A 21,243-nucleotide genomic window follows, 5' to 3' on the forward strand; every position below is an offset into this window, starting at 1 on the left:
TATTTTGGCATGCTTCTACAAGTCCAAATTCCAGAGTAAGTCAAAGGGAAAGTACATTTAAATTTTTTTTTTTTATGTTACAAGACAGCAATCTTTTATTGAAACAGTTTTGTCTAAAACTATGCATGGAGAGATTAATCTCTTGTTCACAAATTAGGATAAGTCTAACATCACTATTCCAAACCAGTATTATTTACAAAAAAGAACCTTTGCTTTATCGCCAGGTTCACAGGACTAAATTTTAAACCAACTTCAGTCTAGCTTTTAAAATCTTCCTGCCATCAAATGCCCAGCAAACCTTATTAGGGTAGGGGGCAGCCTTTTGATGGCAACATTCATCATTTACCAGGAATGCAGAACCACAACTGAGCAACAACAACAAAAGATTAAATCATTCCAAACAATTCCTATTTGCTCTCCAGAAGAACGCTTTGTCTAATTCTCCCCTTCTATACAGACAGGTGGGAGAGGAACCCCACAGAGAATCATAATGTTAATTAAATTAAACTCTTCAAAAAGTGAACAAGATCATTTAATGTATATATGGATGAATTGCAGTCGATGACACTAGCAGATAATAAACTTAAACCCAGATTAACACACACCCCAACAGCTGACCAGCTCAAATAGTTACTTCTTATTTAATCTGGATCACCTGTGCAATTTTTAATTCTCTAGTTAAATACATTGCCAAAACCTTTCAAAGCATATAGGGGGCAGGCTTCTTAGAAATTCAAACAAATATTAAATAATAAAAATTGCTGGCTTATTATACAGTTTCTGACAGACTCCAATATGCTGGGTGACAGAAAGTAATTCTATCTCAGTTGCTAGTAAAAAGGTAAATCTTGTATGTACATAGAAAGACAATATTACAAGACTATAGTGTTACCTACCAAAACAAGAATATCTAGAATGTAATTTTCAGTAAACACTTGGGACGAAGGGCAATCAGAATATAAGAGAAAGCAAAATCCACATAAATTAATTCTTAATTTGAGAAATCAATAAAATGTATACATAAATTGATAAATACTGTCTCCACAGGTCACTAATTCCAAGGACTAGTTAGTAGTTAGTTTCTAACTAAATTATTACAGGACATTCTGGTGTATTCTGTCTTCTTGTGATCAGTTTGTTCTGGCAAGACTCCAGCAAGCACTTGCCCTTGAAAACAGCTCAGCAGGAGAAGGCTCGGAGGCAATCACTTCATTTATTTACTAGCCACAAAATAAGTCCCAAGATTACAATAATCACTGACAGGACAAGCACCAGGATACAGATCTTCTTGCGAGATTTTTTCTGATAGTAAGGAGCTCGCTGTAACTGATCAGTGGCTCTTTCTACATGCACCTCTGAGCTTTCCACATTGGCTTTTATGCTGTCAATGAGATCACCTTGGTCATGGATCATCATTGCCAAATCTTTAAATATCTGATTGACATCCAAAATATCAGCCTCCAGCTGCTGAATTGCCGTTTCCCTGTCTTTAATAAGTTCCAAATCCTGTTCAGTGATGGCCACCTCATCCTCCTGGCTCTGCATCTGGTTCCACTCCTCATGGCTGTCAGATGAGACGAGTTGCTCCTCTCTTTGCCTCTCCTCCACAGAAAGACGAGATCCAGCTCTTGCTCTGGCAGTACTCTCCTTTTCCTTTTCAGATACCCTTCTCTGCACAGCCTGGAAATTGTTTAAGGCTGCAGAGAAGTCATTCATGAGACGTTCCTTCTGAAGTTTCTGCTGGCGCTGTTCTGAAGTAGATGAAGGAAGGGGCAAGGACCCTAATTCCTTCAGTAATTCATTTGTTTCCTTGGCAAGCTGATTTGTAGAGTGCTGTAACTGTTGCAGATTTTCCTGTAGCTTGCTTGAATCTTGCTTAGTTCCTAGTTGGCTCATCAAATTCTTTATCTGAGCAGCTTACAAAAACACAGATGTGTTAATAGCCTCTAAGTCTGTTAAGAAACAATAATTAAGCAAAATCTTCCAGGTGATTGCTGAGTGACTCTTCTCCTAAGTAGAAACTGAACAACTTAGTCCTTAGCAGCAGGTACACGTTATTTCTCTGGCTTGGCTGATCCTCTGGATGTTGCCGCTGCACGTCTGGATGATGCTGCTGAAGGCCCAGAGCGGGGTCCCCGAGGCCCCCGGGTTCCGGTACATATCTAAGGGACTGTAGGACATGACGAGGAGCCGAGACCGACCACATTTTAAATTTTGATGGCTAAATTTCCCTCCAGGGCAAAAGGTTGCCCTGGTTTACATTACATGACACCATGAGTGTGTGAGAGTGCCTGTTTCCGGGTGGCTATAGGGACATCTGCCCCCCGCCAGGAGCCCTCTGACATCCATAGTGCTCAGCGGAAGCAGGCCCAGCCCCTCTGCTGCAGGGCAGTGGTCAGCTCCCTCCACGGCCTTTGCCTCCACTGCAGGTCTCCTCTGTGGTTGTGAGGTGACGGTTTCAGTGTGGCAGCCTTTCTTTTAGCGATGGAGAGCACTCCCTGGATTTCCCTTATCACTTTAACAATGTTTTCCTTTCCGTCCTGGGGTGAGAGAGTAAATAACCAAATCTTGACTCTTCCAGGTAAAGAAGGCATATAGGCAGAAGGCCCTCTCCTGCCACCCAGACAAAAATCCGGATAATCCCAGAGCAGGTGAGCCTCTCCTAGGCATGGGGAGAAGGAGGCCAACCCACCTGGGTGTGGTGTGAGTGCCGTGGGAGGCCAACACACACAGCCTGGCTTTGGGCGCTGGGCCCCAAGGCTGCACTTCGCATGTTAGGAGCATCTGGTCAATTGCTGATGGACTCACCCTTCCTTGCTAGTCCATCATCTGCTGATGTCTGCTTTTCTAGCAGCCTGTGGCTTCTTTGAGGTGCTCTTTTGAGGGAGTACACCATCATCAAGTCTAACTTTACTTTTCTCCCCTCTCTTTTTTGATCCCTATGTTTAGTTGAACTCTTCCATCAGCTTTCTCAGGCCTTGGAGGTACTGACTGATGCTGCCGCCAGGGTAAGCTCATCCTTCTCTATCTAAATTACTCCACATTTATAGACCACTGTGTGCTTCATCCTCTATACTTGGCCATGCATCACAGTCCTTGCTGTCCTAGCCTGGAGACCCTGTCACCAGACTGCCTCCTGATGGTTCTAGGGCTAACGGCAGGGCCGGGGAGGTGGCTGGGCTCTGTGTGTGTTCCCTGGCTGACTGCTCCTCTGTGTTCCTTTCTTCCGCCAGGCTGCATATGACAAGGTCAGGAAAGCCAAGAAGCAGGCAGCAGAGAGGACCCAGAAACTTGATGAGAGAAGGAAGAAAGTGAAGCTTGGTAGGTGACATCGTGGTGCTGGTAGTCTGCAGTTTCCCTGGACCGCTTTCCTGCAGCTCCCCCACCTTTCCTCCTGCAGCTTCAGTTCCAGCAACTCAGAGCTTGGCGGCCCCGGCTCTGGGCAGAACCCTGTTCTCAGGGGTGGCTCCTAAAGGACAGTCATAGGAATAATAACAGTGACTAGGTGTGCTATTAGCTAAGCGCTGTGACAGATGTTTTAGTGCCTCCTTTAATTATTACAACTATCCAAGGAGCTGGGTGTTATGAAACCCACTTTTTATAGACAAAAGAGGCTAAGGCACCAAAAGGATAAGAACTTGCTGGAGCCAGGATTTGAACCCACACAGCATGAGTACAGTCAGCGTTCTTGTTGGCCATGCCGTCCTGGATCTTTTTCATTCGTCCCAGCTCTGCACAGAGCTTTCACTCCGTGAAATCCTCTCAGAAGAATCCAAAGAGATCCAGGCATTTGTCTTTTAAGAAACAGCTTTATTGACATATGTTTTGTATATCATATCATCCACCCATTTCAAGTGAACAATTCAGTGATTTTTAGTAAATTTACCAAATGGTGCAACTATGACTCTAAATCAATTTTAGAACATTTTCATCACCCCCATAAGATTGGTCCAAGCATGCTTTACTCGATTTTTCTCCCCTTCCTCTTGCCTGCTTCACATCCATATATTTATTATGTACATATACCATCCCAGTACATCCATCAAAAACAAACAAACCTGAAGAGTTTAGGTAAGTAAAGTGAACAGAAAACAAAGTGGTGTGTCCCAGACCTGAAAGAAGCATTTGTCACAGCAGCTGGCCTGGGACAGGGCCACAAGCAGGTTTCTCTTGGAAGGTGGGAAGGCTCCAGGACCTGGGGTGATGTCCTTGCATGGTGGCTGCCATCCCTGTAGGAGCCGTTGTAGCCGGGTCCACAGTGAGGCTTGGTAAATGTGAGTTGAGGGGGGAGGTAGAAGATTCCACCGTGAGACTTCCCTGGTGGTGCGGTGGTTAAGAATCCATCTGCCAATGCAGGGGACACGGGTTCAATCCCTAGTCCAGGAAGATCCCACATGCCGTGGAGCAACAAAGCCCGTGCGTCACAACTACTGAGCCTGTGCTCTAGAGCCCGCAAGCCACAACTACCAAAGCCCACACACCTAGAGCCCGTGCTCCGCAACATGAGAAGCCACCGCAATGAGAAGCCCGCACACTGCAACGAAGAGTAGCCCCTGCTCGCCACAACTAGAGAATGCCTGCGCGCAGCAACAAAGACCCAATGCAGCCAAAAAAAAAAGAAGATTCTGTGGGAACTCAAGCTCAGTGGTGGGAAGAGCATCAAAGCCATGGCAAGGTCGCAGGTCAGGCTGTGGTGCCAAACCACAGGAACAGAGGCCAGGAGCTCCACCCACTGGCAGCCCTGACCCATGGCCCTGGGTTGCTGACATAAGCACCCACCCACACCTTGTTCACTGGAGAACCAGCTTGGTCAGTGTGAGCTGCTTTAACTTTTCCAGACCCCGGCCACTCAGCTGGATCCTATTCTCTTCCTTGTTAGGACTTTTCTCAATGGAAATTAATTTGGGAGCACATAGGCATTGAGGGAGGGGCCAGAGTTACTGTATAGGTTCATGCTGTGTGAGACTTTGGGGAAGCAGCCAGAGCCTGGTAGGCTGGGGCCATGTAGAAACTGCTTAGACCAGACATTGGGTCATTCAACCCTTGTTCGTAGACCTGGAGGCCCGGGAGCGGCAGGCCCAGGCCCACGGCAGCGACGAGGAGGAGGAGGAGGAGAGCCGGAGCACCGGGACACTAGAGCAAGAGGTGAGCGTCCAGGCACTGCAGCCATCTGCAGGGGGAGGAGGCTGGTGGAGCAAAGGGGTTGCTGTGGCTGGAGAGGGCATGCCATTTCCACTTTCTTCTGTGGGATCTGGGTGATCTGTCCCACCTGCAGGTTGCTGAGCCTAGCTTGCAGGTGGAATGTCCCAGGGACCTTTGCAAGGTGAGCCAACCTGGAACTGGATCTGCACAGAACTGTCACCCTCCCCAACTCCCACTCTGCAGATCAGACGCCTGCGAGAAGAGGGTTCCCGGCAGCTGGAGGAGCAGCAGAGGGTGATCCAGGAGCAGATACGCCAGGAACGGGAACAGAGGTTGAGAGGTGAGAGTCCGTCCCCCAAACCTGCCTCCCACTCTGAGGCAGCTCTTGATGCCCAGAGTGGCCACAGTGGCTGCTCAGGGAAGTTGTTCTGGAAGCTTCCACCTGCTGGAACCCCCTGGGCACCCCACTTGGACACATGCCACCTGTCTCTTCTTACCAGTTCTCTGAGGCCTATTGGATTTTCACTCTACCTGCGATCTCCTGGCCCCATTTATCTTAGTCCCAAGCAGAGCTGGCTCTATTTTGGAGCAGATCACCAGGGCGGGGCGGGGAAGGCTCTGGGGTACTTTGTTTCAGTAGAATTGTGTGGTCTATACCTCTACCTTCTGCCCCCCGTAGGTGTTCATAGCCCTTTGTTGGCAGAGTGCTGACCATGGCCTTCAGCAGGCAGCTGGGCAGCTGTCCCAAGGTGACAGCTCCTCAGGGTTGGGGTGGGATTGCCTCTACTTGTCCTACCAGGCTCCACAGCAGGGCGGGGCAAATACTGCCCTTGGTCAGGAGTGATCTTTTCTAGGTCCTTTGGCCCTGGGCTGTGTCTCCTTTGGGAGAGAGAACCTCTGATTCCATCATATTCTACCTTGCTAATTTTCCTAAATTTTCTAGGAATGGCAGAAAATCCTGAAAGCAAAGGAACCCCCAAGCTAAAGGTGAGCCCTGCGGATCTACGGGCCACCTCACACCATCTCCTCTCAGCAGAACAGATGCTTCCATGGGCACAGGTGCTTCTGGCGGGGACGCTGGATCTCTGGGAGCCACACCACTACCCACATCCCATCCTTCCATCTTCCCACTGCCTGGGCATCAGGATGGCCTCTCAGAGCTGGCCGTGAAAGGCTGCAGCGCAGCCCTCCCTGAGGCCCTCGAAGGAGAGCATCTTATAGGGCTGGAAGCGTAGCTGTGGGTGAGCAGGCCACCTGCCTGTCTGTTTTCAAGGGGAATGCATTTTGGGGGGTGCTCCTTAGATTACCAGTACTTTGAAGGGGGGTGTCTGCTCAGACTGTAAAGCTCAGGTGCAGGGTCTGGTTCTGTTGAGAAGTCAGTGTTTAATGTTGACACCCACTGCTGTCTTTTCAGCTCAAGTGGAAGAGCAAGGAGGCCAAGTCACAAGGCGGCTATTCCAGAGATGTCCTCCTGCGGCTTTTTCAAAAGGTCTGCCCTGCTGACTTCCCCCTAACCCATCATCTCAGGCCCCACCTCAGCCCAAACCCCAGGATCTCCAGGCCTAACCTTCCTTCCCATCTCTACCTGCCTTTTTTTCTGTGTCATAGACCTTCTCCCCAGGCCACGGCCTTCCAGTCACTCATGTTGCCATGTGCCCCTTCCCTTGCCATCCTTAGAAGCAAAGGGCTTGGCTGCGTTTGTGGGGCGAGAGGAGGCTATTGTCTGGCACCAAAGCCCCATCCTCTTCACCTCCTTCAGTTGCTGAGGCAGCTGTGCGTCTCTGCTGGTCTAAATTCCCACGTCTGCCAAGCTCTCCTTTGCTGTCTTCTGCATTCCCGAGGGGCAGGGGAACCTTTCTTTCCCATCTCTGATATCCCCTTTCTGGTTGAACCTAGCAATGAGAGGTTATACCCCGGCTAAAAATGGCCTAGTGGCCTCTGGGTGGCTCACGCTTGTCTCTGGTGTGAGCTGGGCCATCCTGAAGGCTGAGCCACGCTTACCGGGACCCCCTTATCCTCACAGTACGGAGAGGTGCTCAACCTGGTACTGTCCAGTAAGAAGGCAGGCACCGCCGTGGTGGAGTTTGCAACCATCAAGGCTGCGGTGAGTGCTGTGTGGGGCTTTGGGGGCTACCGACAGCCCTGCCTTTCCAGGGGAGGAATCCAGTTCTGTAGGCCCTCTGAGCTTAGGTGTCCACACTCCCAGGGGATCTCTGGGCCAGCTCAGAGCCAAGATTTCCCAGAGCCCCTCCAGCTCCCAGGAGTAGAGGCACAGCGAGTGAAGGGATGGACAGGAGAATATTCCGGGGATGGCTTCATTTCCTGCTGCCTGGCTCCACACCCTCCACCTTCCTCTGGAAGCCAGCACGCCTCCAGGTTGGAGCCCTCGCACTGCCTTCTCCCCTTCCCCCACTCCCCAGTCAGAAAGCTCACGTGGCGCACAAGGAAGGTCAGAGCTTCAGCACACCATTGTATGAAGTTTGCTGTGCTTTGCTTGGAGGATGAGAGCGCTGGTTCTGGTTCTTTCTGTGGGGGTAGCGAGAGCCACTTTGTAGCCGACTGGAGTGATGGGACCAGGACCGGATGCTGTATTTGACAGGAGCTGGCTGTCCAGAATGAAGTGGGCCTAGTCGATAACCCTCTGAAGATTTCCTGGTTGGAGGGACGGCCCCAGAGCACAATGGGCCCTAACCACCCAGGACTGTCCCAGGTAAGGAGCCAGGCCTCACGCAGCTGGGCCTGCTCAGGCTTCGGGGCGCCTCTTCCTGTTTGGGCTCCTCTCAGGGCCCTTTCCTCGCAAATTCCAGTCATCAGGAATATGGAGAGATTGGCAGGTCTGCCAATCCAAGCAGGAGGACTGTGATTCCTTGCTGATCCCCTTTCCTCTCTGAGTGCCAGCGGGGCCCACCCTATGCAGACCTCTTAGACCTTATTTTCCATGTTCTGGTCCCCTTTGGGGTCTCTCATCATCACCCAAAGGCATTGTCCTGGCCTTCGGGTCGCTTGGTTGCAGTGTGAAGCATTTGGTGCTGAGATGACCTGGTGCTTCAGGGAAGGGGCCGGTGATGAGGGTGGCTGCTTCCTTCCCCAGCTTCCTTCCAGGTGTGTCCATGGCTGTCCCAGATGGGGACCTAATGTCAAGAGGCAATATCTCCTCTTTAGAAATAACACTGACTACCCTGCCGACACTGAGGTGCTGCCTGGTGCCCGACTTGTGGTAAAGCATGCACTTGAGCTGACACACGCCCAACACCGGCTCTTAGTCCTCGCGGCTCCACTCCCATTGCCTCAGGCACCCCGCCACCACGCCCCTCACCTGGCCGTGAGGATGGGGAGCTCTCTGGAGTGTGTCCCAGACCCTGGACAGAGGAGGCAAAGGACCTGGTCTGAGCTTGACTTGGGATCCTTCTTTAGAGACTGTTTCCCCACGGTTAAGGCCCAGCATTTCAAAGCCCCAGACGGCACTCCATAGGCTGTGTTACAAAGAGTTCTCTTTATCACCATCCCACGGGGGCTTTCAGTTCAGCACAGCCACACAAGAGGAGGGAAGGGGGAGGCCACAGGTTTGGGTTGTGGAGGTGCTGTGTGTCCAGGCTTCCCTTCCCCCTCTGCCACACCTGGAAAGGCCTGGGGTGTCAGAAGCTCATGCGGCCAACTGGGCTCTGCTCCAAGTCTTCTGGCCAGGCCTCAGGGTGGGGTCGTAGCCCCGTTGTCAGAGGTTTTGAGCAAAGCAAAGTTCCTCAGTCCTGGTGAGGATTCTGGAGACCAGCTTGCCTCTTCATTGTGACAGCTCTGAGCTTCGTGTCTGTCCCTGATCCAGTCCTCCCTCCCATATTCCCATGGGCTCAGGAAGGAGGGAAACCTGCCACTGTTTTTTGTTGCATTTCCCAAGGGCTCCCGTCACTAATAATTCTGGGAATTCCCCACAGCCCCCTTTCGCAAGCTGTCTGTGCCTGGCATTCCCTAGAGCCTCCTTCCTTGGGCACCAGGGAGTGCTCGTGCTCTGGGCAGCTGTACTGGCACTTTGAGTCTCTCATGCCCCCTTTTCCGCTAGTGATTTGTTTGGCGTTTTTCCAGAGTTACACTGTGTATCTCTACCTGCCTCACTCTTCCTACTCTGTCAGCCCCTCCCTTCCCTCGCAGGCCCCATATGCTTCCCCCTTCCCCCCACCAGGCCCCAGGCCATGGTCTAGGCCTGTGCTGCCCAGTAGAACTTTCTCCAATGATGTTAACGTTCACTCTGCGCTGTCCAGTGTGGTAGCCGTTAGTCATATGTGGCTGTTGAGCACCTGAAACGTGGCTAGTGTGACTGAGGGCTGAATTTTTAATTGTATTTAATTTCAATTAAACAGCCACGTGCAGCTAGTGGCTACCATACTGTACAAGGTCACGCCTGTTTCATCCCTCTCCCCTTAGGTCTCCCACTTTCCTCTCCAGCCTGGATTGGACCACTTTTGCCCTGACCTGTCCTGTAACCTCGTTCTGTTGACAGTGGCTTCAGAGGGAGCTGGCACAGGGCACCCATCTGTCGTGCCCAGTCTGCACGTCCTCTGCTCCTGGACTCACCCCTTATGCCTCCCTCCCTCTCTGCTGGCCTCTGCCTGGTCCCTGTGGTTGCAGGTGTGGCCTCCCTTTCGCAGCCTAGGTAGCTGCCTTCAGGGCTCCTGCCAGCAGGTGCCCCCCTCACATTTCCAGCTTGCCTCTGTACCTCTGTCCCTCCACTCTGGGGTGACTCAGAGAACTGTTCAGGACCCAGAGGGAAGGCAGCGACCTGGATTCCTATCCCTACCTTAATCCACGACTGTCCCCTCCTTCTCTGGGTCCCCAGGCTTCTGGTTCTTTCACCCACCTCTGCCCACCCTCCCCCCATTCAGAAGCTGGGCTCACTGGGAAATTGCTCCCTCAGCATCTGTAGAACTTCCTCAAGAAGCGAAATCCCTAGGTCAACTTTGAAGGAGAAGAAGGGATCACTGAGGTCTGGAGCAGGTGTCCTCTGGAAGGGGGGCGTGTCTGAAAGGTCCTCGTCGGAGTATTGGTAGAGGGCGTCCGCCAGGGAGAGCGCGGAGGGCAGGGTGGCAGAGTAGGTTGCAGTGTAGGTGGACGGGGACTCCAGGATGTTGGGGCAGCTGGAGCTTTCTCGGTAGAGGCGCGGGGGTTTGGGCGGGGCCAGCAGGGTGGCCCGGGGCTGCTCGTCCCCCCACAGTGGCAGGCGCCGGCCATCTGGCCTCCCTCGCAGCTCCCGGACGACCTCCCGGTTGCTGTACTCCTCGTGGTCCCCTCCAGCCGTGCTGGCCTGGCTGAGCATGCTGCCCTGTCGCCGCAGCCTCCGCGGCCGCCGCAGGCTCAGCCGCTTGAAGAAGGAGGCGCTGCGGAAGGAGCCTTTCCGCCAGATCTCCATGGGGCCCCAGGGAGCCAGCAGACAAGCCTGGAACCTCAGAAGCCCGGTTCAAGGGCAGCTGGGGGCCCTCTGGGCCCGCTGGAGCAGTGAACAGCGAGAATCAGGGAGGCAGCCTTCGCTGGCAGAAGCAGAGGCCTCCGGGTTTCTGCTCAGCAGGGACCTTCGTACGCGTGTCCAGGAGAGCCGAAAAAGCTGAGCGTTCCTGGTGACGGGAGTTTCCCAGAGGGACAGGAGTGGCCTGGTTACTTGATAGGGCAGTGGAAAAACCCCAGGAGGAAGAAACAGCACTCCACTCCGTGGAGCCGGAGCGAGGGCAGCTGCGGCGCGACCCGGGGTGGCTCCTGGCCCTGCGGGGGCTGGTCTCTCCGCCGCTGGCTCCCAGACTGATCAGTGGCTTGGCTGTTTGTGCCAGTGTGTGGCGGTGGAGACGTGTTGTTGTCTTCGGCTGACTCAGTCAGGTGGGAGGCTGGTCTCGTGCTCTGAGGTAATTGCAGCTTCCGCAGGCAGGGATTGGGGCAGCGGCAACGCCCCAGGGCACCGGGGAGCCTAACATTCCTCTGGGGACCGTCTGGGGCAGCCCTGCTTTGTGTGTCACCAAGCTGCCGCCTCTTCCTCCACAGCCCAACGCCCTGCGCCCTTGCGGGCAGGCCTGGCCCCCCAGCCCCCGTGGGTGTGGGGTGAGGACCTCCAGGAGGTGGGAGCTAATTGAAAGGCAGGTGTGTGGAATGACTGCTGGGGAAGGAAGAGGCCTGTCGCTGGTGTGAGTGACCGGCCCTCATTAGCAGAGCCTGCAGGGATGGGGGGAAGGAAGGAGGCAGAGGGTGTGTTAACGGGGAGCAGCCCTGTGCCTATAAAGGGCTGGCTCCTCCCAGGGCCAGGCTCAGGGCGTGCCGAGGGTGACTTCAAGTTTTCTCAGCAGAGCAGCATTACCTTGGGCTGGGGGGGGGGGGGGATTGCCCTCCCCTTGTCCTGACAGCAAGCCTGGCTGCTCCATTTCCTCAGCCTTCCTCGATTTTCCCAGATAGCCTCAGTGCAGGAAAGGACATTTGAGAGCCAGTGTCCTGCCTTCCTGGGGGGCTGCCTGGGCCTCATTTGGGGTCCTGCCTCTGGGGAAGGGGCTGGGTCAAGGCTAGGAGGTGGGCCTGGCTGGGAGGGCAATTCTCCTAGGAACCGCGGAGGCCTGGGAGGAAGGAGGCATGGGGCTGTCAGGAAGGGCAGGGGGATCTGGGCTGGGTAACACTTCCTGGTTCTGTACACCCCTGACTCCAAACCAGTTGGCCAGGGCCTGGCATCTTAACCCCAGCCACTCCCTTCTAATTCCCCGGGTCACTGACCACCGAACTTTTTTCCTGGCCTGTTCCAAGAAGGTGCATCAGCTCGGGGTACTGCGAAGCAGGTCTCAGCAGCTCTCTACTGTGCAGCCCCCCTGGCCTGGCTCCCTTCTGTGCCAACTCTGGTGGGCTTCATACTTCTTCATGCAGCTTCAGCTGCACAGAGGGAGGAAGTGATTTAAGTGCCACTGCAGACCTTATCAGGGCATGGCGTTGGCGGCTCAGGGCTCTCCTGTAGAGCTGCCTCTCCACCCCACAGCCTTGGCCCACTGAGGTGGTCATTTATTATTCTTTTGATTATGAAAATATTGCACCGTTCAGTCCCCCACACTGTGCGGGCAAGATCATAAAAGAAAAAGCCACGGGCCCTGCCCTCCAGGAGCCCTAGTGTGTATTTTTAGGAGGCAAGCTGGCCTCATGCTTGTTTCTCTCTCCTTCTAGGGTGGGGCTGAGTGAGGCTGTGTCTAGGGTAGGGCTCCCTGTGCATCCTCAGCAGGAGCCAGACCACAGGGAGGGTGGGCAGCTGGGAGGGGTCAATGCTCTCACCGCCACCTGGCAGAGTGGAGTGTATTTCTGTGCCTCTGACAACCCCCCTTCACTGGTAACTTGTGAGAAGCAGAAGCCATGGGGTGGAGGAAATGAAGGGATGAGGGCCTGGCTAGAGCATGAGGAAATGATTCACCTGAGCTGACTGTAGATGTGAAGGGCCTGGGAAAGGGGAGGTGGGGCGGGGTGATAGCTGCTTGAGATGGGCTGAAGGGGAGCCAGCTGAGAAGCTGGCCTGGGGCCAAAGGCCTGCTTGCTCTGAAGGAACATGGGTGAGTTGGGATTGCAGGATGTTCCAGGGTCCTTCCCTTCCTGGGCATCCTCCCTCCTTGACTCTTGGCGGCGGCTCTGCCTAGGCCCTGTCCTCCGAGTCTGGAATCCGTGGGGCTGTGCCCTGACGCCTCCGTGTCCTCCCTCTGTCCCCCCAGGGTTCCGTGCGGTCTGAGAGGGACTATGAGAGCCTCGTCATGATGCGCATGCGCCAGGCAGCTGAGAGGCAGCAGCTGATCGCCCAGATGCAGCAGGAGGACCAGGCTGGGCAGCCCACGTAGCCTCCTGCCTCCAGCCCTCCCATCCCACAGCCCTTTTCTTAAACGTCACCAATAAACTTTTTTTTTTTTTTTTTTTTTTTTTAGAGTCTACCTCTATTGCATACATAGGTGTAGGGTGTGGGCCTGCCCAAGCGTGGCCTTGGTTTCTGGGTTCTGCCTCGGAGGGCTCCACCCAGGCCTGGCTCTCCCTCCCAGGGAGGCGCTCCACACGGTGAGAGTCAGTGGCCAGCAGAGCAGAGGAGCAGCCACTCATCACAGCCCTTTACTGGCTTGGACTAGCTACGCAGGACCCACACGCCCAGTCCTGGAGCCATGCTCCGTGGGGGCACCCAGCTCCCTGCCAGGGGCAGCCTGGCTCTTGCCAGCTCCTCAGCCTGCCACAGAACACGGCCTCCTCCAGGGCCCGTGCCAGGCCTGAAGCTGGAGGGGCAGCTGGGGGCACCAGGCCCAGAGGCCCTGCCCCCCCACTGGCTGAGGCAGGTTTCAGAGAAGGCCGTTCATTGCCCAGTGGTGCTGGGCCGAGGAAAATGACGACTTGGGAAGAATGGGCAGCGCGGTGAGTGAGGCAGGGTCCTGGGGTTGGGGCCCATGGCAACCACTCCAGAGAAGGGGTGACTGCAGCTTCTCAGCGTGGGAGGGTCACTCCTTGTGCAGGCACCACACCAACGTCTGGCCCACCCCTGTCATGCTCAGCACACGGAAGCCTCTGCGCTCCAGCTTGTCAAGGACTATTCGAGGAGGGTCATTGACGTAGTACTCACAACTGCGAAGAGAAGGAGGGTGGCGTGAGGGGGTACACAGCACAGCCCTGCGTACCAAGCTAGTATCTGCTGCAGACTAGGCCTGGTCAGGAGTACTCCTAACAGGGACTGACGTTTGCTGGGTGCCTTCTGGGTGCCGGGCTGAGTACACATTCCCTGCCCCTCATCTACTAAGCTCTTTGCATCATCTCATTTATTCCTCCCAACAACCTAAGGAAGGTACTGTTATTGTTCCCATTTTATAAGTGAGAAAAGAGAGGAGTAAAGCAGCTTTCCCGATGTCATCCAGAGAGTAGAACCGGCATGAGTCTGACAACAGCTCCATGTGCCCTAGGCCACTGCCCATTCAGCAGGAGCGGCCTGCTCTCCCTGGGACCCTCCCCCAGGCCTCTGCCCTCTTGCTGCCTGGCTGTCCTGTAGTCGTGGAGCAATAAGTTGGGCCCCCAACAGCTCCTGGCTCTAAGTGCCACTCCCTAGGATGGAGAATGCCTGGTTTCCCTTCTTTCAGAGTTAATTAATTCTGAAGGGCCATCAAGTAGATAAAGGGCTGAAGCCCCAGGCTGGGCATCTGAGAGACAAAAGCCTTATGGCAAAGGGATGGCGTTGGCTTCTGCCCTCCAACCCTGACCAGGGGGCTACGGCCAGCTCGCCTGCTCTTTCCCTTCTTCTAACTGGGGTGCACTCTGGTGACCCTTCTCAGGAGTTTGAGCCTGTGTAGCCAGAGTTCTCCCTGCCTACGGCAGGAAGGGGTGAAGGGCAGAAAAGGAAGCATGAATCACTGTTTAGACTTGGGGCTGGTGTGAAGGATGCCAAGGGAAGTGGCTAAGTCCCCAGGCAGCAGCTGAACTGGAAGCAGGACCCAGGCTCCCTTCTCCCTGTTTCTAGGGCTGAGCTTTGTTACTTAGCCATCTCTTCAAGACAGAAGCCTTTCTCTGTGCTTGTCTTTGCCTTGATGGGATCCAGTTTAGAGATGAGAGGGCAGGGCAAGGAGCAGTCCACTTGCAGAGTCCTATACTCAGGGAACCAGACTCTGTCCTGGGACTTTGTCCAGGGGCTCCCTTGTGAAGGGAGGGCCAGTGGGAAAGCTCTCAGAGAAAGCCTACAGAGGACAGATCCCCAGGATGCAGGCAGAGGGGTCCTGAGGCTAGGCAGTGGCATTGTCCTGTTGTGTAAAAGGAACAGAGACAGGTCTAGGGGCTGGCAAGGAGAAGATCCTTAGGAATGCTACTACTTACAAATTGTTTCCCAGGACACTTCTTTTTGAGGCCCCCAGATGCCGCATCAGTTCTGGATCGGAGTGCTCATCGCCCACCATGGTGGGGCCCACCTCCTGCAAGGTAAGTCACAGCGGCTGCTTGGCTGGCTGCCAGGTAGAGGTGAGCTGTCTCGCCTCTCCTTCCTCCCCCGCCTGCTGGCTCTGAGCCCGCTTCAGTTAAAGACTGGAGGGAGAGGAAAGGAATCTTGGGGGCTAAACACAAGCTGGGAAGGGGTGGAGTCCATCAGTGATCAGGCTGAGTCATGTGGGGCCTCCCTGCACCCTCTAGGCCGGGCTGGGCAATGCCCAACTACTGGCACCTTCACGCCAGGCACCACCACCTATATCTGTGTATCAGAATAACCTGGAGAACAGAGAAATGAGAACATGTCCACACAAAAACTTGCACACAAATGTTCACAGTAGCATTATTCATAATAACCAGAAAGTGGAAACAACCTAAATGTTTGTCAACTGATCAGTGGATAAATAAAATATGGTATAGCCATTCAATGGAATTTTATTTGACAATAAAAAGGAACGAGTATTGATGTGTGCTACAATATGGATGAACCTGGAAAACATCACGTAAGTGAAAGAGGCCAAAGACCACATATTACAACGAAAAGTAGATGGGTGGTTACCTAGGGCTGAGGGGCCCGGGGGAAATGAGTGACTGCTAAGGACAGGGTATGAGTACAGGGTTTCTTTTTACGGTGATGGAAATGTTCTAAAATTGCCTATGGTGATGGATGCACAACTCTGAGCAAGCTAAAAAACAAAAACAAAAACCCCATCACCATTGAATTGTACACTTTGGTGAATTCTGTCATGATATGTGTAATATATCAATGAAACTTATTTTTTTAAGTTGCTTGAGGAGCACTGAATTCCCAAGCCTCAGGCTTCCAGAGTGCTTCCGGAGGTCTGGGAAGGGGTCCAGGAGTCTACATTTTAACAACTGCACAGCTGACTGGTTCTTAAACCACTGCCCTGTGGCACTGCCGAGACCTCTCCTGCCCAGTGGTGAGCCCATCTGTTATTTCCTGCATCCCAAGGGAGCTGTGTACCCTCTGATGGATCACCCAAGCACTGGGGAGTGGGAAGGGGCAGAGGAGCATCCTGCTGCCCAGGTTGGGAACCCGGTCATATTATTCTGAAGCCAGATGGGGACTCATGGAGCAACCAGCACCTTCTTTTTGCAGAGGAAACTGCGCCCAGGGAAAGGGGCGTGGTTTCTGACTGTTGAATGGTGTTCTCCCATCTCTAACCCCATGGGCTGTCTCGGGTACTTTCTTCTCTTCCTTTTCTAAGGTCTCAGGAGAGCTCTTCCTGGAAGTGCCTAAGGGTGTAGCTAGTGGGCCACTCGGCACAGGGGTCTTGGCGTCTCAGCACATCCTTTAACAAACCTCTCTCCCTCAGGTTAGGCCACTCCCACTCCCCACTCCCTGGCAGAGTGGCTCTGTGTGGGGCAGTGGGTGCTGCACATGTGAGACCAGGACTTCCTGGGTCCCTCCCGAAGGCTCCCGACCTCCCGCAGGCAGGTAGGACCGGAGCCACAGGCGCCCGGAGCTCGCTGGGTGGTGGGGACGCACTCACCTGGCCCCCTTCGCGGCGCTGGAGTCGCCGGGCTGCCAGAGCTCTCTGAGTCCCTGGATCCAGGCTAAGTCCAAGACCCAGCCTCCCTCCCGGCCGCCCAGGGGGGCGTGTTCCGGGCGGCTTCCGGGTCCGGCCACGCGCGGGCGTCGCCCGGGAGGGAGGCGCCGAGATGCGGTCTGCAGCGCCCCCCGACCCCTGACCCGGGCCGAACGCCAACTCCCAGGGATGGCCAGCGGGTACTCACCATGCGGATCTGGGTGCTGATGAGCAGGTAGGGCATGGTGAGCGCGTCCCGGTCAGGATCTCTCCCTAGACTTTGGGCCCGGCGCAGACGCCAGCCCCTCGGGCTCCGGGACTGCGACCGGCCACCTGGAGTCCAGTTACTCCTGCTCTGGCCTCCGGCTGCGCCAATCCAGCAGCTCCTGGCCCGTTACCGCCTCGGCCGGCCAATCACAAGCTGGCGCCCGTGACACGCCCCGGAGCTCGACGATTCGAGACCCGCCCCCAGCGCTAGGGCAGCGCCCTGAGACCCTTGGTTTCCGCCGACGCTTCCGCGGGTAGTCCGGAGGCGAAGCGGGATCTGTGTTGGGCGCGGGGGAGGGCGGGGTGTCGCTCCCCCAGCCCCGGACCGGAGACCGGGGTGGCCCGCCGGGCTCTGCCGGCTGCGGCGGGCCGTGGCGCCCTGCGCGCGTGTTGACTTTGCGCCCTGTTACTGCAACACCTTTGATAACAGGTTCCAAAGTCCTCCTGGTCCCCGCCCCCTTCCCTGTGAAGCAGAGCAGGGTGCAAACGGCTACCCTACTGAGGCCTCCCAAGTTCCTGCCCACCCCACCCGCGGAAGGCCTCTAAAATGTTTAGCGGATCCCACTTCCCGGCCCCAAGACACGTTCTCCAGAGATTACTTCAGCGCGCGGGAGACAGGCAGGAGACCCCTCGGGTGCACTGCGCTTTCCCGCCTTCCCGACCGTAATTCCTAGTACAGCGGCGGAACCGTGCATTTCTGTGGCCTTGTAGGTAAATCTGTAAAGGAACTGAGCGCTTGGCTGAGTGCCAGGCCTGGAGAGACTTAAACCAACGGAATCTGGCCGTCGGTTCAGAGAGTTTCCGGCGAAGCTGGAGAGACTCAGCGCACGTGTAAGAGCTCATAAGGCAACACCTGGGGGCCAAAGAAACTTCTGCGCACCAGCCACCAAAGAGAGTGCAGCGAGTTCACCTCCACGCGTCTACGCCTTCATCTGAATGTATCAAAGTCTGACAACTGAACATTCTTTATCTGCCTTGCTGTGATTGGTTCTTTAAAAAGAAAGCAAGACAGTGGGATGAATTGGGAGACTGGGATTGACATACATACATTAATATGTATAAAATAGATAACTAACAAGAACCTGCTATTTAGCACAGGGAACTTCAATGTACAGTAGAAACTAACACAACATTGTAAAACAACTATACCCCAATAAAAAAATAAAATACTTGGAGCTTGTAACCTTCCCTCCCAGGCTCTTGAAAAATCTTCACTTCAGTGAAGGGTACGCTCTGTGCCTCCAGCACTTTGACCCATGTGGAGAAAGGTATAAGGGAAATAGGAAGTTGTAATCCTAAAGGATCCTTACTGGTCTAATTTATTTTTCTGTACTCTCTATACCTATCCTCAACCTCCAGGACTAACAGTTTAGCTAGAGAGATAAGACATGTTCAAGATTAACAAACGATTTGTTAAACTGACAAACGATTAATGCCCAGGACATATAAAGAACTCTTACAAATTAGGGAGAAAAAGATAAATCAATAGAAGAAACATGGGCAAATGACTCAATTAGGCACTTTTCAAAAGAGAGAGTGGAGATGGCCAATAAACTTATAACATGATGTTCAATATCATTAGAAATCCCAGAAATGCATATTAAACCAGTGAGATACTGCTTTACAGATTTGCAAAAAATAAAAATGTGTAAGCATCATGTATTGGTGAAGATGTCTAACAATTGAAATATTACTGTTGGGATTGCAAATTGTTATGACTGATACAATCACCTTGGAAAACAATTTGGCATCGTCTACTAAAGCTTAAGACATGCATCACTGTGACCCACCAAACCTCTCCTAGATAAACCTAGGAGAACTCACTGACCGCATCAGGATACACATACAAGAATATTAAAAAAAAGAATATTCATAATAGCACTGTTTGTAACTAGCAAAAAACTGGAAACAGACTTTATGGCCAACAAAAGTGGTGTTTTTGGTTGATTCATACAATGGAAACTATAGCAACGAAAATGCTGAATGAAAAAGCAAATCTTGGAAAAATACAGAATAATTCTATTTACCTAAAGCTCACAAACATGCAAAATTAAACAGTATATGGTTCGGAGATAAAGACATGCGTGGTCAGATTAAAAAGAAAAGGAAATGATAAATGTAATATTCAGGGGAGTGGTTACCTCTGAGAAAAGGGAAAGGGATGGAGTGGAGACAGACATGCAGGGTTTTGGGTTTTTTTTGATTGGAGTATAATTGCTTTACAATGTTGTGTTAGTTTCTGCTGCACAGTGAAGTGAATCAGCCATACGCATACACACATCCCCTCCCTCTTGGACCTCCCTCCCCCCACATCCCACCCAAGTAGACCATCACAGAGCACCGAGCTGAGCTGCCTCTGCTATACAGCAGGTTCCCGCTAGCTATCTATTTTACACATGGTAGTGTATTTATGTCAAACCTAATCTTCCAATTCATCCCACCCTCCCCTTCCCCACCCGCCGTGTCCACACGTCCATTCTCTACGTCTGCCTTTCTATTCCTGCTCTGTAAATAGGTGCGTCTGTACCATTTTTCTAGATTCCACATATATGCGTTAATATATATTTGTTTTTCTCTTTCTGACTTACTTCACTCTGTATGACAGACTCTAAGTCCATCCACATCTCTACAAATGACTCAATTTCATTTCTTTCTATGCCTGAGTAGTATTCCATTATATATATGTACCACATCTTCTTTATCCATTCATCTGTCAATGGACACTTATGTTGCTTCCATGTCCTGGCTATTGTAAATAGAGCTCCAATGAACATTGGGGTGCATGTGTCTTTTTGAATTATGGTTTTCTCAGGGTATATGCCCAGTAGTGGGATTGCTGGGTCATATGGTAGTTCTATTTTTAGTTTTTTAAGGAACCTCCATACTGTTCTCCACAGTGGCTGTAACAATTTATATTCCTACCAACAGTGTAAGAGGGTTCCCTTTTCTCCACACCCTCTCCAGCATTTATTGTTTGTAGGGTTTTTTTTTTTTCATAAATGAGTTTGTTTATTCAAACAATATAATTGCTTAAACAGAAAACTCAAGATAAACTCAATGTACAAGAATACAGGTACACAAATTACAGAATTATTTATAATAGCAAAAAGACATTTAGAAACAACTTATATAATACTCAAAAGGTATTTGCTAACTACAATCATAATAAACTCACTCATTAGACAATTATACATTATTGAAAATTAAATATGGATGCTTTTCCTAATCTTGAGCAAAAAATAAATAAGTTGCTGAAGAATCCAGATAGTATGCTCCCGTGTATATAAAATGGAAAAATATGAAAATTGACATGTTTTTTGTTGATATGTACATGTGTAATAAACTTATGAATGGGAACATGAAAAACAAAATTTAGGGCAGTGGTTACATCTAGGAGGGGGTATAGAGAGTAAGGGTGGCGAGATCATGGAAGGTTACCCAGGGACCTTAAATAGTACTGGTACTGTTTTGTTTGTTTTGCGGTACGCGGGCCTCTCACTGTTGTGGCCTCTCCCACTGCAGAGCACAGGCTCCAGACGCGCAGGCTCAGTGGCCATGGCTCACGGGCCCAGCCGCTCCGCGGCATGTGGGATCTTCCCAGACCGGGGCACGAACCCCTGTTCCCTGCATCGGCAGGCGGACTCTCAACCACTGCGCCACCAGGGAAGCCCAACACAGGTTTTTATTATATTTTTATGGCACCATTTTATGTTTGGAATAGTTCATAAGAGAGCCTTCCCTACAATTCCGGCCTCTTTGGTGAGATTTACAAGGGCTGCAAATATTCTCACGCTCTGGGTGTCTTCTTAGTTGATCTTATCCACATCTTTTCCCCAAATCTCTTTGGCAAGTGTCCTCAAATCTTGTGCATCTCAAGTCTCTGATCATTTGAGCAGAAGAGACATTAGGTACAGTCTGTGATTTGGTGTCAATTAATACAATGGACCATGCCTCCTTTCTTTCTCATGCCACCCCGTGATTCCAGGACCCTTGTATTCTGGTAAGGGAGAAACAAAATATAAATTTGTTTTGGATTCAGAGCTTAAACATTATTTTGTAGGACAGCACTCCAAACTCTAAAAGTCATTTCCCTGCTGTTTCCTAAATTGGGTCTTCAGTTGTCCAGTTTATCATTCATTTTATAAGAGCAGCTGCTTCTGTGTTATAGGCCAGTGAATTCCATAGGCAACAGTCCATGTTTCACTTTTTTAGGAAGAGATTTAGCCATTGTTTTGGAGTGCATTATTGGGCATTAAAGTAATTTGTAAATTTGCAGACAGGCAGGGATATCATATGCAAATTCAGAATAAAGTTCATGCCTGTGTAGGTATCGCAGCCTCACAATGATGGAAGGAAG

The 21,243-nt window shown here is 52.2% G+C and overlaps 4 protein-coding genes across 5 annotated transcripts in view; 1 reads left to right on the forward strand and 3 right to left on the reverse strand.

The window, feature by feature from the left end:
* Window positions 1-13,041, forward strand: part of DNAJC17 (DnaJ heat shock protein family (Hsp40) member C17) — a 39,007-nt gene extending 25,966 nt beyond the window's left edge. Inside the window, exons 2-11 of one of the 2 annotated variants that reach the window (XM_033435783.2) lie at window positions 2,582-2,651; window positions 2,950-3,008; window positions 3,234-3,321; window positions 5,054-5,145; window positions 5,386-5,482; window positions 6,086-6,201; window positions 6,557-6,631; window positions 7,166-7,246; window positions 7,742-7,852; window positions 12,846-13,041. In XM_033435783.2, the coding sequence (XP_033291674.1) occupies window positions 2,582-2,651; window positions 2,950-3,008; window positions 3,234-3,321; window positions 5,054-5,145; window positions 5,386-5,482; window positions 6,086-6,201; window positions 6,557-6,631; window positions 7,166-7,246; window positions 7,742-7,852; window positions 12,846-12,968 (912 nt within the window). In that variant the 3' untranslated portion in view covers window positions 12,969-13,041. The remainder of the gene's footprint in view (window positions 1-2,581; window positions 2,652-2,949; window positions 3,009-3,233; window positions 3,322-5,053; window positions 5,146-5,385; window positions 5,483-6,085; window positions 6,202-6,556; window positions 6,632-7,165; window positions 7,247-7,741; window positions 7,853-12,845) is intronic. The other variant, XM_004273986.4, reaches the window with a different exon arrangement.
* Window positions 975-2,525, reverse strand: LOC101277926 (syntaxin-12-like). Its single transcript, XM_049706633.1, has one exon. The coding sequence runs from the start codon at window positions 1,894-1,896 to the stop codon at window positions 1,210-1,212; it is 687 nt and encodes a 228-aa protein (XP_049562590.1). The 5' UTR covers window positions 1,897-2,525; the 3' UTR covers window positions 975-1,209.
* Window positions 3,790-11,460, reverse strand: C2H15orf62 (chromosome 2 C15orf62 homolog). Its single transcript, XM_033435786.2, has one exon. It carries the CDS (start codon window positions 10,538-10,540, stop codon window positions 10,013-10,015), a length of 528 nt encoding a protein of 175 aa, XP_033291677.1. The 5' UTR covers window positions 10,541-11,460; the 3' UTR covers window positions 3,790-10,012.
* A 167-nt stretch (window positions 13,042-13,208) lies between the features above and the next one.
* Window positions 13,209-17,004, reverse strand: GCHFR (GTP cyclohydrolase I feedback regulator). The gene is made up of 3 exons (XM_004273990.3): window positions 16,828-17,004; window positions 14,965-15,059; window positions 13,209-13,731 (listed from the first exon to the last, which is right to left on the reverse strand). The coding sequence occupies exons 1-3, from the start codon at window positions 16,861-16,863 to the stop codon at window positions 13,608-13,610; spliced, it is 255 nt and encodes an 84-aa protein (XP_004274038.1). The 5' UTR covers window positions 16,864-17,004; the 3' UTR covers window positions 13,209-13,607.
* Window positions 17,005-21,243: the final 4,239 nt, after the last annotated feature.

The sequence above is a fragment of the Orcinus orca genome, chromosome 2 (assembly GCF_937001465.1).
Source record: "Orcinus orca chromosome 2, mOrcOrc1.1, whole genome shotgun sequence".
Lineage (NCBI taxonomy): Eukaryota > Metazoa > Chordata > Mammalia > Artiodactyla > Delphinidae > Orcinus > Orcinus orca.